Here is a 16209-nt window from a genome sequence, read left to right on the forward strand (position 1 = left end):
TGCTGGCCTCCACCACTTGCTAATATTACTGAATCTGTGGAAGCTCCGCGATAGCCACCACACGAAGTAACGAATAACGATCTAAATCCCAGTAACGGGAAACGCGTTCCTGATTTTGGCATAATAACTAGTTACCGTGCTCGTTACCACAATAATAACGTAGTTACTGTAACGAGTTACTTAATAACGCGTTAGTCCCAACACTGCTAATAAGATATCTAGAGAGATATATTAGACATTTAACACACTTTCGTTTTTCAAAGAAAATGTGTGTGTACTTTATCCCACCTTACTTCACACCTAGGCATAATATACAGGGATGAACTTTGTCCGTATGGGGCTGTTTCACTGTACAGGTCTCAGGAGAGTTACTGTACTCTCATTTTACATTGTGGGCCACATACAGCCCACTTTGATCTTAAGTGGGAGTGAAACTCCCCTTTCTGTCATTGTAAAAAACAAAATAACAAAATATTTAATTCGTAAGATATCTTAATATACAACAACAAAATGCAATTTCAACAGTGTGTCTCAATTTTTATACATGATAAAGAAAATTTGCTATAGTACATGGAAGAAACCAGTCAGCACAACTTCAATTACAAGGAAGAAATGTGGGAAAAAATAGAGGAAAAAAGCCCTTCTATAAAACAGAATGTTTTTGTTAATTCACAGAAAGTGTCCTATTTTTTTCACTGTGGGTCCACAAAAAAGAAAAAAATGTCTAAATTTCTATTGTAGATATCCACATATACAAAAAGTCTGAAAATATATTTAAAAGTTCAATATTTATGCCCTGCTTCACATTTTCCAGTGTTGTCCAGTGGGCTGGATTGACATCTTTGCTGGACCAATTCTGGCCTCCGGGCCTTATGTTTGACATCCAGAGATAATAATAGAAAGTTCACAGAGGTTTGAAACCTTCTTTATCTTTCTTTCTTTCTTTCTTTTTTTTTTTACAATGCTGCAGTGCCAAACATCTGCTGAGTGGATGCTGCAGCACATGCGGATGCATTATTGTGGTCGTAAAAAAATTATAAGTCTGCAGCCTTTTGCCAAAACTCAGGAAGTCGACCTTATCATAAAATGTGTAATTGCTCTCATTGTTCACAAAATGTTCAAGTTCAGATACCTAACAACGATCATTTCCAGGCACGGGACAGGAGATGAGGATAATAAAACTTCATCAGCAGAAAGACGTCACTGTGGCGAAACTGTCCGGGTGTGAGCTTGCTCATTTTTTACGCTGTGACAGAATGAGGATGACACGGAGGTGACAGTCACACCGAGGTGTCACAGTGGTGCCATTTTCAGTCAGTGTTTTTTGTCAGCAGACATGAGAACCTGCGTTTCATTGAATATGAAGCGTTTAACCTGCATTTTACAATGCAGGACAAAACAGTGTTCTTTGCATAAAAATGTTGAACTGCCTCTGCATGACTGTCCTGAGCACAGAAGGCCCTAGGCCTGCCAAGACTGATATGCGAATAGTTTATATCCAGTGACCCTGGGTATTTTATTGCAGGATATTTGCTTCGAACTTCTCGATAATGACAAGCTGAACTCCAGGACTCGATGAACTCAAGAACTATGAAAGTGTGAACCTTGGACCTGGTGACGAATTATATCTGTGGAGATAAGTACAGACATCAGAGAGCCTAAGTCGAATGAACATAAATTAAGTTTTTCAGTCACTTTTATCCTCTGTGTGGCTGGGATTACTTTTTTTCCTTTAGTTAATATCTGAAATGTATGATTTGATACTAATTACACACAAAAATCATTTAAATCTTTAATATCAGAATGTGATAATAAAAAAAAAGAAACCCTGGACTGCAGGAGAGAGAGAGAGGACCAGACCAGACCCCGGGTGGATCTCACCTGCCTCTTTATTTTTGTTGTTCTGTTGTCTTGTTTTTTAGCTACGGTTTTTTTTTTTATTTAACCAATGGGTAAACTGAATCTGCAAAAAGGTCTTCAACTCTGTTTTATTTATATAGCATCTAATCACAACAGCGTCACCTCAACACGCTTTACTGTATATTGTAAGGTATAAACCTTACAACAATACAGAGAAAACCCCAACAATCAACTGACCTCCTATGAGCAAGCACTTGGAAAAGAAAAACTCCCTTTTGAAAGTTTGTTCTCAGGAAGGCAAAAAAAAAAAAAAAAAGCATTTCAGTAATAACTACGTGGTAAACGTGTTTTATTTTCTTGTTCATTGATTAGAAAAGGCGTAAATTTGAAAGATGATTACTCATATTATTATTATGGTTATCATTATGTAATTACATGAACAAAGCATTATTTGAGGCTGCATAGGTTTTTCTTGGGCACTCCAGCTTCGTCCAAGAGTCAAAAGAAAGGCAAGTTGGGTTACCTGGTGATTACAAATTGGCAGTATGAGTGAATATGAGTGTGAAAGTTCTTTTGTCCCTCTGTCTTAGGCCAACAGCCTGTCATCGGGTATACTCTATGACAGGTGGGATAGTATGGTGGCCCTGATTGGTCAAACACGCTGCAACTTAAGAAAACACCAGCAAATAGAAAAAAGCTGCAAAAGCTTTAAAAAAGCTCATAAACACAATGAAAGTTTTTGAGGGCAGGCAAAAAACAAAAACCAGCTCCCATTGCGTTTTATTTAAATTTTGCTGTATTTTATGTGCTAGTGTTTTCTTAAGTTGCAGGGCAGAGTTTGATAAGTGGAAGGAACTAAATAGCTGCATGAATTGTATGAAGAATATTGTTTGGACAGTTTGAGTCTGACAGTCATAGCATGACTTTATGCCGTGTTTAAAATATGGATATTGCTACATAGAAACTACCAAATTCTAAATTATGGATACACACACATCTTCTATCCGAGGTCTATCTGATATTCCCGTGTTGTTGTTGTTCCTGGATCAGCATGCTGATGTTGATCCAGGAACAACCTGCTGAGGTCCACTCAGGAAAAAAGAAACCCAAGTTTTTTTCTACTCTACTCTTTCTTTACTTTGTCTGCCTTTGTGTCCTCTCTTTCTGTCTTCTCTTCTGAATTGTAAACCACATCACTTTTATGGCTTGTAAACCTGTAGGTACCTCTTTTGGTCCTCGAAATGGTATCCATACACATTACTGTGAGCGCCTAGTGCTATGAGTTCTACTAGTTAGCCATAGAGGTTACATATGTGTGCAGCACAGTGGTGCACTTTACGTTTGTAAATGATTCTAAATTAACCCTTAGAGGTGAGAGCAGGTGTGGTTGTTTCTGTGTTTGCCCTGTGATGGATTAGTAAACTGTCCAGGGTCACCCAGAGTCATCTGGGACAGGCTCCATGGTTGGATGAATGGACATTTGTGTAGATTGTACTGCAGGGACAGAAATGGACTTTTATTACGAATATTTCTGAGTGTGCCTGATCATTTCATGGTATGCTTTTCAAACCATGTGTATTAATAGAATATACCTGAATATTAAACATCTGGAAAACAAATACTAGTGTTTGGATAAGTGTGTCTCTGTTGTTGAGCATTATCTTCAAGAAAGCGGTGACACAGTGTGAGTTTAGAAATTTCCGTCTGCGTCCCTTTTTTTGAGCATAAGTACGGTAAACAAAAACTCTTAATAACACCTGTCAACACAATTAATATTTGCACCCATTCAAGACCCTATTTATAATCAATATATAAACTGCACCCTTTTTTCCTGAACTAATTTAATGTTACTTTTTTCCAATTGTGCTGCTTGAAGAGTCAAATCAGACATCCAGAGAGAGCACTACAAACTCGTAGTAGAGGTGAGAGTAAAGGAACTTATATTAGATTACAGTTTTAAGAGAATATTCATACACATTCCACAATGCAATAAAAAGAAAAGAAGAAGAATAATCATCTCCGGTTAAAGGTAAAAGGATTTCAGTAAATCTCAATAAAGACTTTTATTTATGTTTTTTTGTACCAAAATAGGCAGTTAGAGCAGGGATAAATATTATATGTTAGATATAGTTCCATCTCTGTAATAGATTCTTTGCATCGGTGCTTTACTCTAACATACAGTGGCATGGTCCCCTGGCTAAAAACACACAGCCAGAGTCATACAGACAGCCCAGTTCTGTCAACACACAAACTCGACCTGAATCAGTGAGGATTACAGATTTGGCCTATCTGAACATTCTGTGGAGAAACATTTAAAGCCTTTTAAAACACATGCGGTCAAAAACTGGTTGTTATTTGAAATAAAAAGCTACTCTGTTGACAGAACAGTCTTTCTATACGTCTCCAGTCTCCAGTCAGCTTGGAGAAGTCGCCTCGGGGTTGGAGGATGGAGATGGGGAGCGGGTGGCTGACAAGGTCCATACAGGTGGGGGCTGCGTTGCCAAAAGCATCTTGGGATCTCGAATGTTACGTTTGGAAAACAAGAGATTATGTTACATCGTGTTTCCGGTGAGTGTCGTTCATGACCTCAGCACTCGCGATGTTGCTCCCTGGAGAAACTGGAAACATTACACCAACGCCAATTACGTAGCAAAGGGCTCTCAAGAATGTACGCTCTAATCCGAATAACAAAATATCTATGAGGCGGATAGAGTGTAAATAATTTTTTGCAGTCATGCGACAAACTTTACAGGTGCAACCTGGATTGCAAGAAAGTGAAAATAATATTGCTCCACAGCACCTTTCAGGCCACTGAGTAGAATGCATTAAATGGCCCTTGCGATAAAGCAGATGCAATGCTAAAAAACAGATATACTCAACAACACTGCTATGATTTTTTTTGTTGTTGTTTTCATTTTAGTTTTCAGTACAAGTAGAGTTTAGTCACGTGTTGTTAAGCTGAGCCTTGGCGACAAGCAGCAAAGCCTCTGAAAAGACTACTACAGGTAACAGATGCACTAAGCAAGCTTCACATGACCAACAGAGTCGCCATTGTTAGGTTACATGTGCTGTTAACGTGGTCACAGACTCCACTGAGTAGCTTTAACCCCATAACGCCAACTGTATCATATTTAACACATGAGTTGTGAGTTTTTTTAAACTTCTTTAAATATCATCAACCTAAAACATGCCAGATAAAGCAAAAATTATACAAATTGAAACTCGTGTATTGATAATTCATTTCTTTTTTTTTTTCTTTTTTCATTTGTCAGAAGGAAAGGAATGGCTCAAGCTTTACAGGGTTAGGTTTGCTTCTCGTGCTGTGTGGCCTTCTTAAATGAATGAAAAGTCAGTTCAGCCTCGAGCCAAACATTTCATCCTTCAATGCATAAAGTAGACATTTGTGAAATAATGAAAACAGGCTCCAAGATATAACCCTTAGCTGGATAATTATGGATGGAGTGCGGAGGTCACACATAAAGGCTTAAACTTAAAAGGGGGGTCAATGCTTAAACTTATAAATCCAGCAGGGGAAAAAGTGGATTAGAGTTAAATGGTTAATCCAAACAGCAAGTTTCTCCAGAAGAGTACACTCGATACCCCTAAAATACTCATCAACGACAGTATGACGTGTTTTTTAACCTTTACCAAAAAAACGCGTCGACCAGCTTCGTCTCAAAGCAGCTCAATCATCGCTGAGAGAAAAGCGAGTGTGTCGTGCATCACGTGCGCAGACCGGAAACACATGAGGGTAAAGATGCTTTTAAGAAACCAGCCCTCATTAGTGCAACTACGGTAAGAAGGAAAGCCGTAACAATGATGATTATGATCGTGATGATAGTGATGATGAAGCAGAAGATACACTGTTTAACGCTGGCGTGCGTAACTAACGTCACACTGCGCAGAGGAGGAGACACGAAGGCATGAGACAGAGAGAAGGAAGCGGAGGTGGAAGGAAAAGGCAGAGAAGCCTCTTTGAGATGAAAGCTTCTACGAAACAGACTCGATCTCGAATCTGGGCCGCTGTTTGTCGAGCTGTCGAGTACAATTTTAGAACTTAAGTAAAAAGAAAAATGTCTAAATTCCGTTTTATTTTATTTCTCCTGACAAACTGGAGCAGTTTATGGTTTTATTCTGACTTAAATGTTATTGTTTTGGAGTGTTTACACAAACTACAGCTTGTACAATAATCTGTTATTTGTATCTGATTTTAACATTTTAAAGATTTTTACCATTTTCCCTTCATCTGTACTTTGTATTCCAGACAAAGTATTTATATATTTTGTAAATTAGACGATACATTTCTACTGAAGATAAGAATTTGTAAAAAGTAACGAGCAACAGTGCAGATGACTTGACTCTGATTGGTGATTGATCGTTCGATGGCCATGTTTTCTCTTTGGCTGTAAATCGCAGTGAGCTGCCTGATAAATATGACCTTGTCTCTACTCACCATGGAGAACTGTGAGTTATATTAAAAATATTTCTCAAAAATGTGATAAATGCAGGTCCAGAGCTCCAAACGTACTCCATCATCAATATGAGGCAGTTTGTTTTTGACCTTTTAATAGCAAACTACTGATAGAGGGCTTTGCACTTTATTTATTTGAATTTAATCTTCTTTTGTTATCGGATCGAGAACTGCTGCTTCTTAATATAATTATTATTATGTCACACATTGCTTACAGATTAAATGATTAATATATTCTTGCTACATCTCTAAACAGTATTTGTTTTGATGCCAAAATTCTGTGGCATATTGAAAATTTTATAATGATTTTCACCTCATATCTAAAGTCTGTGGATAGTCAAAAGAAGAAAGGGAATGAAAGGATTGAGGATTGAGAAAAAACATGAATAAGAAACTGTAAACAGGAGTGATGCTATGAGGAGAGACAGACAGAGAGGGAAGGAGATCAAGATTTTGTCCCAAAAACATGCTCTTAAAGCTACAGCGTGCAAAACTCTGCCTCTTGGTGACAATATAATCATTACGAACCCATACATGAATGCATTACCCTTCGTTAATATGAAAACAACAACGACAACAACAATAAGAAGAACAATAATGAAATCAAATCAGATAATGGTACATGTCGCCTTGATTTAAACCACCTCCTTAAACATTAAGGAACTGAGCCGTAGGAAGATCCACCAATAGGCTGCTGGACAGACATGAGCTCCTCCCACTTCAGGAAGCAGCAGTCCCAGATAGTCCCAGCCTCGTCCCACTGAATGTGCTTATGTAAATGTGTCAATGCATGTAGTGATGTGCGTGCGTAAGAAAAAGAGAGCAAGGAAGCAGGCTGATAATAGAAAATTAGACAAGAAGGAAGTGTGCAGAGAGGCTGATGTTTGTGTGTGTGTGTGTGTGAGTATGTTGTATATGGGTATTTATTCAGAGTCGCTCCTTGGTGGGAACCCAGATGTAAGGACCAGACTGCTCCTCGATGATCTGCTTCACCTGCGAATACACTTCCTCTAGAGTTGAGCCCTGGACGATTGCTGCAGGAGAGAGAGAGAAAAATATTAAAGATTAAAAGATGTGTTTAAATCAAATAATGTGACACACAGGAAGAAAATAGTTAGATGGATGGATGGCCAAATATTCTCTTCAGGTGTTGGTAAAGATCAAAACCTGAGCTAAATGAGATTTTATGGACCAAAAACACAATCCCACATGTATAACAGCTTAGCTTTAAAACTACTCGACGTGTATAAATATGTGAATAAATCACAGCTTGCCAACAACTTTATCAGCATTAAAGGTGACAATATGCCAGTGTGGTTCACAGCTTGCCCCTGCTGCATGTTTAACAGTTTCTCCAAGCTGCCTCCTCCACAGATTCTCCTCAAACACAAAAATAAACTTGATCACATTTTCACTTACACCTCAAAGCATACTAATCTTTGATCGAAAAAAGTTGAGCAGATATGGAAAATGTTATTTTTACCCTACTTTCCAAAGTTATACAGCTCATGTGTACAGTTTTCTTTTCAAAGTGTATAACCGCCACAGGTGAGACTTTACTGTACAGTATTTATCATACACTCACAATATCCTGATATTATTAGTGCAAAATATTTCTGCAGTGATTTAGTAGTAGCAGCGACTCTGGAGGCAGTCCAGATGTGCACATGGAGACAACCTTGAGGGGGGAGATTTAAAGGTATGTGTTTTGTTTAGGTGACTCACCAGTGAAGTACTCTGTGAACTCCTGCTCCAGTTTCACAGCTCTGTCGTAGGCCTTCCTTGCCTGCTCCTCACTGAGACGCTTATTCATCTCTCTGCAGAAAGAGACTACAGTTAGTTTTCTGTAAAAAAAAAAACATTAGACCCTATGTAAAAATAGCCCTACTGATATTTTCGTAAAGTTCAGCAGTGTTAAGATGACTCAGTGACTTTTAGAAAACGGAAAGTGATGAGTGAACAAAAGTAAAGGAACATATAAGCAAAAAAGAAGCTGGGCTTCACATTTATTTAAATTAGTGAAGTTTAGCCCTCATTTAAAATAATATAGGCAACATTCTCACTGTAGAGGCGTTTGACTTATTGCATATTGTATAAAAATACTGTCAACCGGCAGCAGTACCCATCAGCCGTCCAGTAAACTCACTACGGCTCAGGGGTAAAAATGAGTTTTTTTCCCTAATAAATGCAGCTACATATTTTTTAATGGAAAAAGAGAAAAAAGTACCTTCATGAGAGGTATTTCATCAGTATGACATAAAAGCAGAACTTTTGAGAATTAATATTTGTCATGTCAACCTTGAACCGTCTCTTAGAACATTTTTGTGGCACTTATACAATGTTACTGGCTTTGTTTATGTTGCTGATAGTTTTTACTTATGAGATGCTTATAGGATGCTACTTAAATTTTTTTAACTACTATCATATTTTTAACCTTTCCATTTGATTACTTGAGCTTTGAAAGAACAGATGATAAAACAGTGCAAGTCAGATGCTCAGATTGTCTTTGAACAGTTATGTTGTGTCACTTACAAAATGTTGTCGACACTGAGTGGTCTAATGAGGATAGCGATGGGATGGAGGCCTGCCATCTGGAGACGCTTTATCGCGTTCCCTGATACATCCAGTATGCAGTGCTTGCCCTGTGGGAGAGACACGGAGTCAGACATTCTTTCTTCCCATACCCTCGCTCTCTTTTTCCCATTGATCGTGTCTCTGTCTCACCTTGTCAGCGACCTCTTTGACAGACTGTATGCTGGTTCCATACAGATGGTTGTTATACTGTCCAGCCTCGATGAACTTGTGCTCCTGAATCTCTCGCTCCATGAGCTCTCTGGAGGACATGAAGTGGTAATCTCTACCATCCACCTCGTAGTCTCTCCGTGGCCGTGTTGTGTCTAAAGATCAGAATTTACACAGACTCAGGCAAAGAAATAAAATATCTTAGTGTGCAGTATCCTGCTCATGAGCACCTTAGTGCACATATTAGCCTGAAACATTGAGATTAAAAAGCAAAAACACAACATTATGTCACATTAGGGACTCATCTGTCTTTAGGGTAGGACATCCATTTGTTGGGGGTTTGGGAGTCTCATAAAAATGTTTGTCAGTTTTTTTCTAACCTAAAAAACTAAATGAGGCAAACGTGACCCTTCACTGAGCTCATAAAAAATGTATTAAAATTAGGCATGACTTTGCGATTTTGATTTATTGCCTCAAGGTCATAAGGTTTGCAAAGCTCCAGTAACTGTTACAGGTTTCTACTGGGATTTATAATGAACTAAAGGCACTCACGTGGGACGCAGGAGCCAAACTTGTCAGGGAACTCGGAGATGAGGTCATCGTTAACCCGATCTTTCATTGGTCCAAGCACGATGACTGGCCGTGTGTAATTAACTGAGAATTGACAAAAAACCCCAAAAAAACAGGTTCCGTCAATGTGTAAAATCCACTCCTCTGGAGTGTCTGTGAAGGATTCACAGTTTTAAAAAACTTATACCAGCCCTTTAACTCTGCCTGTCTGAAATCAGTCATTTTTACCTTAAGTCACCTCACTCAAAAGAAAAACAAACAAACTGGAAAGCGTGCATCAAGAGGAACCTAAAATCTATAAAAATTTTAATGCAGCTTGCTCCAGATGATTTATTTAATACAGCTAGGAAGTTTGTAATGACTGACCCACCGCTGCTTCAGTGGGATTTAAGCAAGCTACGGAAAGGTTTTCCAACTACCGGTCGACTGTTTTTTTTCTAAAATAATGAATTCTTACAAACTCAATTAATTACTTCCCCCAGGCATGTTTAAAGATGTTACAAAGTACTCTGCTTTAATAATACATTGTCTAAGATGTGTTGATTCTTAAAGTTACATCAACTGATTTAAATGGTTTGAAGTTTTAGATTTTTTTGCAACGGCCTCGGATTCGCTTTAAAAATGCTGTTTGCAGGTAAACACTAAACAAACACAGCGAGCACTTTCAACACAATTCCCCTGTCAAAATGACAAATTCTTTCCAATGAGAAATGATAAAGATTGAAACACAGTTTTGAGTAGAGAAGCACTTTAATTTACCTACATAAGCTAAGCTAACACACATGAAAAACAACAACAAACCGAGGAGGAAAGGGAAGCCACTGACCTTCATGCTGCATGACAGGTTGGTAGGTGAGAAGGATCTCCTCCTGACCAGCTGTTTAAACAAACACAAATGAAAGACACATTAAAAGGACCAACACTTGACAACATATCACGCCCTGATTTCTACTTTTGGAAAAAGAGTTCTTCAACAGCTCTGGAAAAGCAGGCTGCAGAAGCAGAGAAAGGTAAACTGTACACACAAAGACATGCACGCAAAACTAAAGTAAACCACAGCACACGATTACGCGTGACACACCCACAAGCACACACAGAGGAAAACCTACAGCCCAGCAGCTACATCAAGCAGGTGATGAACTGAGAGGCAAAGTTTAAAAGATCAAGAACAGAGTGAAGAAGAAAAGTAAATTTAGGAGAGAGAGAGAGAGAGAGGGGACAGAGGAGGGGCTAGACTTACAGGAACTACTCTCATTATCGCTGGTGCCAGAGGTTACCAGCTCTGGAAGGACAAGACAGGTCAGAGTCAGCACACACACACACACATATATATATGAACACACATACAACACACACACACATATGTAAACACATGTACAAACTTGCATTCACTGACGTGGTTTCACTTTTCAAAACAGAATTCCATCCATCCAGTTTCTATATGTGGGTTTCGCTGTAATATCTCAATTATAACATCTACTGCTTAATACACAAGGAAAAGTACAACAATGCTCAGAGAACTCAGTCAAACTGTACACGAGTTGCATTTTTTCTGATGTAATAAAGGGCAATTTCTAAGGTTTACTCCAAAACTGTTTTTCCAATGTCTCAGATTAAATGGGGCTATTGTAAGGGCACCTTTGGGCAGGATCTATATCTACGTATAAATTGACTTCTTTCCTTACATCTGCAAATTAAACACAGACTAGTACACACATGGTGTTATATATATTTGTGTAAATTAGTGATTTTTTAATATTTTGCTTTTTTGATTTGATTTTGCAATTTGTGTTTTAAGTAACAAAAGAAAAAAAAAGGCTGAAGTTTTTTTTTCTAGCATTACTGAAACAAAGATATTTTGTTATGTAATAAGTAAAACACAAATAATATCTCAATTATGTTTGTACATTTTCGTTTTTTAGCATAAAAAAATAATGAAAACCATGACCGAATTAGAACACTGATTATTTTATCTTACTAATTCAATGTGTACAGCACTAATTCACAACAACAGTCACTTCAAATAGCTCCATACTATAAGATAAAGAGCGTAAAATATTAAAAAAGCAGTCCCAACAATCTTACAAATATCTGTCATGATAAGAGAGCTATTTAAAAAAATATTCCCCTATAAACTATAAGGAGGCATAACAGACTCCAATGAGCCCGTTTAGTTCGCTCTGCTCGTTTGAGGGTTAGAAAATGATGTGCAATAGTTTCACAGCTAACTCATGACGAAGCTAGAAAAGTTTAGAGATTGAGCAATTTAATGGGCAATTAAATTGAATAAAAAATTCAGGAGATTACCATGCATATTTTAAGTTGTCTTGCACTTTTTCTGAGGGAGCCTGTCTGTGCTTATTTATAGACTCTAACTAAATTATCAATGTTGTAGCTTTTGGAAATTAACAGAAACCTTTATTATCAAGAACCATCAAATGTGGGCAAGTTCCACATTTCAGATGTCAGTATTAATTTTCTAATAGCTTTTACTTGCTGTAAATATTCATACTGGACATTTAAATGCGCCTTCTTGATGCATAAAAGTAAAACAATCCAGACCTCTTCTGTGCAAATGCACATTTGGACATTTAGCTGAACATAACTTATTCCAAAGTTGACACTTTTTTTTTAACTTTGTAGAGTAAATTTTAAGGACGACTTACTTTAAGGTAGACTTGTACTGAACAACTGGTTTTTGGAAGTACTGCTCCAGACTTTGTATGTTAGGTGTGTCATGAACTCTATATTTAATTGCATCCTATTACTTCTCCTCCAACTGGAAACTTAACAGAGTTTAGGTCTGGTCAGGTTTGAGAAGAGGTGGAATTACATGTGCTGACCAGCAGGTGTCGCTGAGAGAGCGAATACCTACCTTTATCATCCTGATCCTACAAAGACAAAGAGAGACAGAGAGAGACAGAGAGAGAGACAGAGAGAGGGGGGTGGGGGTGGGAGTGGGGGTGGGGGTAAAGACACAATTAATTATCATATTGAAAATTATTCCAGGAGTATGTTGACTATTATCAACAGAAGCCTATTTGAAAGCTTTGAGCTCTCTACTGCGAACGCATATACCCAAAGTTTTAGAGAGCAAGAATAATTACAGTGTTAGTGTAGCAGGGTGTGTGTGTGTGTGTGTGTGTGTGTGTGTGTGTGTGTGTGTGTGTGTGTGTGTGTGTGTGTTTGCATGCTTGGCAATTTTTAATTATCATCTCTTCACCACACGGAGCTGCTGATTGCAGCGTTGCTGATTCAAACAGTGTGAAGAAAACAGAGGGAGAGTGAGAGTGTGCGCTGACAACACGGTGATATCAATAGCACGTGTTAAACCTGTGCTCAGCATCACACTGTGTAAAGTGTGAATAAAGTCACATTGTTGCCTCACCTATGAACTCAGACCGAAACTTTTCTACGTCACAAATATCTAATTAAAAAACAGAGAGAAAACTGCCACTCTCTCTGTAGTTTGACTTTGAATTAAGGTTTACCCCTGCAATTCTTTATCTACTAACAGGTGGTGCAGCTGTCACTAACAGGGGCAATGTAGCCAACCCAGTCACTGACTGAACTACAAATCAAATGCGATTTAAAGGCTCCATAAAGAATAGATTTTTTAATTCTAGTGCCAATTAAGAACTTAAACTTTATTAAAGTAATGCCAGAAAAATTGTTCATTGTTCATAAACAGACAACCTATCAAATAACACAACGTTAAACTAAATCGATATCAGCAACAGTAGCACTCATGATTGCCTGTAGCTCTCTCTGAAAAGCGACCTTTATTGTCTCTGTCATTTACTAATCAATCCAGCAATCAGTTTCAGCTGTTGTTGCACTTCCCCTTATTATCTGTTATAGCTACAATAGGTGTGTACTGTTGGAAATTTTAGATGTTTGCATTAATCATGACCAAAGGTTTAAATAGTGACACAGCTGACCTCAGCCTGAAGCAGCTTTAGTTACAGCCTTTTTTTTTTTTTGCTTTGCATTCTGAAAATCTCCTTTAAGTCCTGGAATAAAATGAATCAGCTGGAAATGAGTAATAACTGTCCTTATTGAGTTTTGGTAAAGTTCAGGAATAGCAATCCCTCATGTAGTTTTGCGATAAAATCATGGTTTTAGGTAAAAATGCCAAGTTTAACATTGCTGTGGTTTGAAGAAACCATGGATTGTTGTTCGAACACAGCAGGCAATCAGATGACTTTCATTTTGTTGTTTTAACACCCAGCCTCCTTTCTTTGTGGATTTTATCACATTAAAATAGCATCGCGCTGCTTCTATCTCCACTACCAACAGAAAATCACTGTGATTGTTATATCCACTAGATATAGGTGTTGTCTCTTGAGAGTAAAAGCAAATGTTTGATGCGACTGGAGGAAATAACAAGCTGTTGTGCCTCTCGATTGAGACTGCCTGTAGTGAAGCACAAAATAGCTTTTAGATGTTTACTGACACTGTACACATCTGTACTATTTTAAGATCACACATGTGACCTTATAACAGCATGATAAAGTTGCTCTTTATGCTTCAAATGTTGCTGAAGCCTTTAGAGAGAAAACCATTCTCTGTCATATGGAGACTATCTCTCCACTCCGTTACATAAGTTCGGGGTATGACCCCCCACATATGGAATATGTGGAGAGAGTCTCTCACTCAGAGAACCAAGGTTACAGTGTAACCGTACTTTCTCTGCAATTACCCTGCGCACAAAATATTTAACACAAGTACAGCCTGACATTGTGCCTTCTCTGTAATCAGATTCAATTAGTCATTTAAAAAACAAACAACAAAAACCCCATCATATTTTGGTGGTGTCTACCTTCAGGTGTCTACCAACTGTCAGAAAACAACCAACCAACTGCTTTGTTTCATCTGACCTACAGTTCTTAAACCAACACAATATCCACCTTACTGCTCAAAGTAAGAAAAAAATTAAAATAAGACATTTAATGTCATGTTTTTTCAATAGAGTAAAGAGCTCAAGCTTTGCTTTTTACTTCTTTTGACATTTAAGTATTAAAGTATACTGGTTTGAGAACTGGTTTGAGTTCTAAGATTTATGACAAACATTCATACTCACTGATCTGTCCTGAGACCTGCTCACTCTGACTGTCTTTAACCTCGACCTCTCCTTCTTTTCTGCCCTGTGAATAAAGCAAAAGATAGGTGCAAACGTTAGGAGGCATGCAGAGAGAGGATGAAAAAAATATGAACAGCGAATCAGCTCAATTAGCACCCTGAAACTGTAAAACTAATTTAACGTCACAACGAGTGTTTCAGGTTGTTATGGATCTGAAAGAATGATTCGAACAAAGCCACAAAATATTGTTTCATCTGAAAAGAAATTTTGCAGCTTACTTTATTGGAATTTTGAAACTGTATATCTTTAAGCATCAGTATGAGATTACGGGGGTTTAAAATAGCACTGAGAGGAAGCAGAGGGAATTTTGTGCACTTATCCAGATGTTATGTAAGTTGACAGCGAAGAGCTGATCGCATGGTCGTGTCCATTAATCTAAACGGGCTGTGATCACCTTAAAACAGGTGCAAAGGACTAAAAGACCGAGACGGCATCGAAACACCCCAGCATACTCGGGTGTAGAAGGCATTTCCTCCCTGTGAAGGCTTCACTTGCTCCTGCTGTGGGGACATTTTTGTCTCCTGTGTTTAAATTTAGCTTTGTCACTTCCTGTGCAGGACCATTTCCTGCTGGCGATCACATCCAACTCTAGAATTTCAAATAAGCTGAATCTCTGGGACCTGTTTCTCTGCTGCTTAGCTTTCTTTTTTAATTTAAAAAAGCCAGATGTGTCTTTGTAAAAAGTCTTATGTAATACAGCTTTTAGCCCCCTGATGTCTGTAAACAGCTCGACAACTGTCATTGACAAACCAGCAATAACGTAGTGAACAAAAAAGAACATCGCAATGATAACTAAAGATAAATTCTGGGTTATCCTGTTCTTTGAATGCTGATAACGGCTTGGAAGGTTTCATAAGAAGTCAATAAATAAGCAACATCTTTATAAGAGCATGCTTACACTTAACTTTATCTCTAAAAAATGTCCTCGGAAAAAGGCATGAGGAAAAAAACAGAGCAGGTGAGCAGAAAGAGGAGAAGAAGCAAGATTAAAAAAAGAAGAAAAGGAGCAGACGAGGGGAAAAGAAGACAAGAAGTTAAAGAGGAGAAGAATAAAGAGACCTCCATGGAAAAGAAGAGAGGAGAGCAGCAGGATTGATGATTGAATACAGTTATATCAGAGGCTGAACACAGCTTACATTAAAAGACTGACTGAACTTTAATAATTACCTTTCATCATAACACTAATGCTAATAGCGCATAATCCAGCTTATAATTTTTAATATCCTGCAGACAGATAAATGGTAAAATCTAAATCTCTGGCAGACATATTCTAACATCTTTAACAATTTTCAAACTACAGCCTGTAATATATGAATTTCTATTACTTCTGTGTCTAGGCTGTTTTTTTAAACTATAACACAGTTATCTACGTAGCCCTAATGCTCAAGCCTCTGCTCTAACACCTCAGTCTATTAATACCTCT

The 16209-nt window shown here is 38.0% G+C and overlaps 1 protein-coding gene across 6 annotated transcripts in view; it reads right to left on the reverse strand.

The window, feature by feature from the left end:
• Positions 1-3908: 3908 nt before the first annotated feature.
• LOC146369884 (discs large homolog 1-like protein) overlaps positions 3909-16209 on the reverse strand; it is a 116646-nt gene continuing 104345 nt past the window's right edge. For 4 of the 6 annotated variants that reach the window (XM_084910199.1, XM_084910203.1, XM_084910200.1 and 1 more), the window contains 8 exons: positions 14727-14790; positions 12519-12534; positions 10470-10520; positions 9626-9727; positions 9056-9228; positions 8864-8973; positions 8057-8148; positions 3909-7365 (listed from right to left, as the gene is read on the reverse strand). In XM_084910199.1, the coding sequence (XP_084766325.1) occupies positions 7259-7365; positions 8057-8148; positions 8864-8973; positions 9056-9228; positions 9626-9727; positions 10470-10520; positions 12519-12534; positions 14727-14790 (715 nt within the window). In that variant the 3' untranslated portion in view covers positions 3909-7258. Of the gene's footprint in view, positions 7366-8056; positions 8149-8863; positions 8974-9055; positions 9229-9625; positions 9728-10469; positions 10521-10883; positions 10926-12518; positions 12535-14726; positions 14791-16209 lie in introns of all 6 variants that reach the window. The other 2 variants (XM_084910204.1, XM_084910205.1) reach the window with 1 other exon arrangement.

The sequence above is a fragment of the Perissodus microlepis genome, chromosome 17, assembly GCF_051167445.1.
Source record: "Perissodus microlepis isolate ML-2025 ecotype Zambia chromosome 17, ASM5116744v1, whole genome shotgun sequence".
Lineage (NCBI taxonomy): Eukaryota > Metazoa > Chordata > Actinopteri > Cichliformes > Cichlidae > Perissodus > Perissodus microlepis.